This window comes from Etheostoma spectabile, chromosome 5 (genome assembly GCF_008692095.1).
Source record: "Etheostoma spectabile isolate EspeVRDwgs_2016 chromosome 5, UIUC_Espe_1.0, whole genome shotgun sequence".
Taxonomy (NCBI): domain Eukaryota; kingdom Metazoa; phylum Chordata; class Actinopteri; order Perciformes; family Percidae; genus Etheostoma; species Etheostoma spectabile.
Genome location: NC_045737.1, coordinates 33,557,644 through 33,559,246, shown reverse-complemented (window position 1 = coordinate 33,559,246; position 1,603 = coordinate 33,557,644). Strand labels below are relative to the sequence as shown.

The window sequence follows — 1,603 nt, the reverse complement described above, 5'->3', positions numbered from 1 at the left end:
AAAGCAGGTGACCCTCCCCCCCCCCACCCTGGTGACCCCGTCACCCCCCCAAACACCAGCCACCCTACTCCAATAAATTCACAGCAGGACTTTGACAGAGTCTGTTTGTCGTCCTTCTTCTTACTTCCTGCCTGATGTTGTAACTGCAGACAAGACGTGTCATTTATAAAAGACACCAAGGGGATCCAATGGGACTCAAAAGTGATTGTTTTTGTCAGTCTTCAAAGTTTGGAAAGTTCATTTTATTTTGGCATTCAACAAGTTTCTACAATTGCAGGAGTTAAAAGATTTGCAGACTCACTGAGACAGTGTGTGTTTTTGTGTGTGTGTGTGTGTGTGTGTGTGTGTGCGTGCACACGCAAAGAGAGCGGAACACAACATTTTCTTGGGGCATTTTCACACCTTTAGTTAATTTGTTCTGGTCCGAATCATTTTACGAGTTTGTAATCATGGAGTGATTTTCCCTCCTTCTAATTGGCAGTGCAAGATCTACCATACTAGGTCATGTTTACATAAATGTAAATCAGCTCTGTATGCCTATTAGTTTGGTTTATTCTGTTTTTTTGTTCATGTAAGTGTCATATATTTGACTGTTTAACAGAGTTTGTAGTCCACCACAGTGCTATATTGAAGCCCTGCCTACACTCAGTAAGAATTCCTCTTTGTTTCATCAGCACCTTAAGTATGAAGTTGTTCAGTGATGTCAACTACACAAAACTATTGGCCATTCCACAGCTCGGGATTGAACTGAGGACCACTGTGTATGTCGAGGTTAAAGCCACCAACTTGACAGGCCAGTATGACGTCCTGCTTGACCGATGCTACGCCTCCATCTCCACAGTGCCTTCTTACTCCAGTTTCTTTAACCTGTTTGTCCCCTGTTCAAAGGATCAGTTCACCACTATGATCGAGAACGGAGACAGCCAGAGCTCCCGCTTCAACTTCCCGGCCTTCCGCTTCATCGAGCAGCAGAACCAAACCGTGTCCACCTACTACCTCCACTGCATCACCCGGCTGTGTGAAATAAGCACTTGCAGCACCTTCAAGAACTGTAACAAAAGAAGGAAGAGGAACACCCTGGACACATCTTTGACCAAGACGTACACCATCTCTTCTTCAAAGATTATCACCAAAGCCAACAGCAACAAGTCCAAAGAGAAACCTCTTGTTGGCGGCCAAAAAAATAACGCTGGTGTGGGGCTGTTGGCGTTTTTGCCTTTGTTTGCCTTATCGCCACTTGTGTCACAGCTGTGTGTCGCAAAAAGCTGAGGAACTAAGAAGGTATCCAAGCGCTGAAATGCAGATACTTGCTTCAAGTCACAGGCCAAACACTGAGGTGTCCTGTATCTGCATACTCATTTTAATTTTCTGGTGGATGACAACTCTTCATCTGTTCAATCTTTGTAAGTCTGTTACTGAAGCTCTGTGTATCAGTCCTGAAAAGATAGTTGGGAGAATTGTGCATCTTTAGAAAGTTTAGAGGATAGACTTTGTTGGTGTAAAAAATACTTATTTCCTTAAAGCAAAGTAGAGCTCTAAGTTTTACTGCATTACTGCATTTACTTTTTGTACATTTTCTGGGGGGAAATAATAGAGGAAAACA

At 43.2% G+C, this 1,603-nt stretch overlaps 1 protein-coding gene across 1 annotated transcript in view; it reads left to right on the top strand.

Annotated features, from left to right (window-relative positions):
• LOC116689852 (zona pellucida-like domain-containing protein 1) overlaps positions 1-1,269 on the top strand; it is an 11,520-nt gene extending 10,251 nt beyond the window's left edge. Inside the window, exon 4 of the mRNA XM_032516507.1 lies at positions 602-1,269. Coding sequence (XP_032372398.1) covers positions 602-1,269 — 668 coding nt within the window. The remainder of the gene's footprint in view (positions 1-601) is intronic.
• The last annotated feature ends 334 nt before the right edge of the window (positions 1,270-1,603 follow it).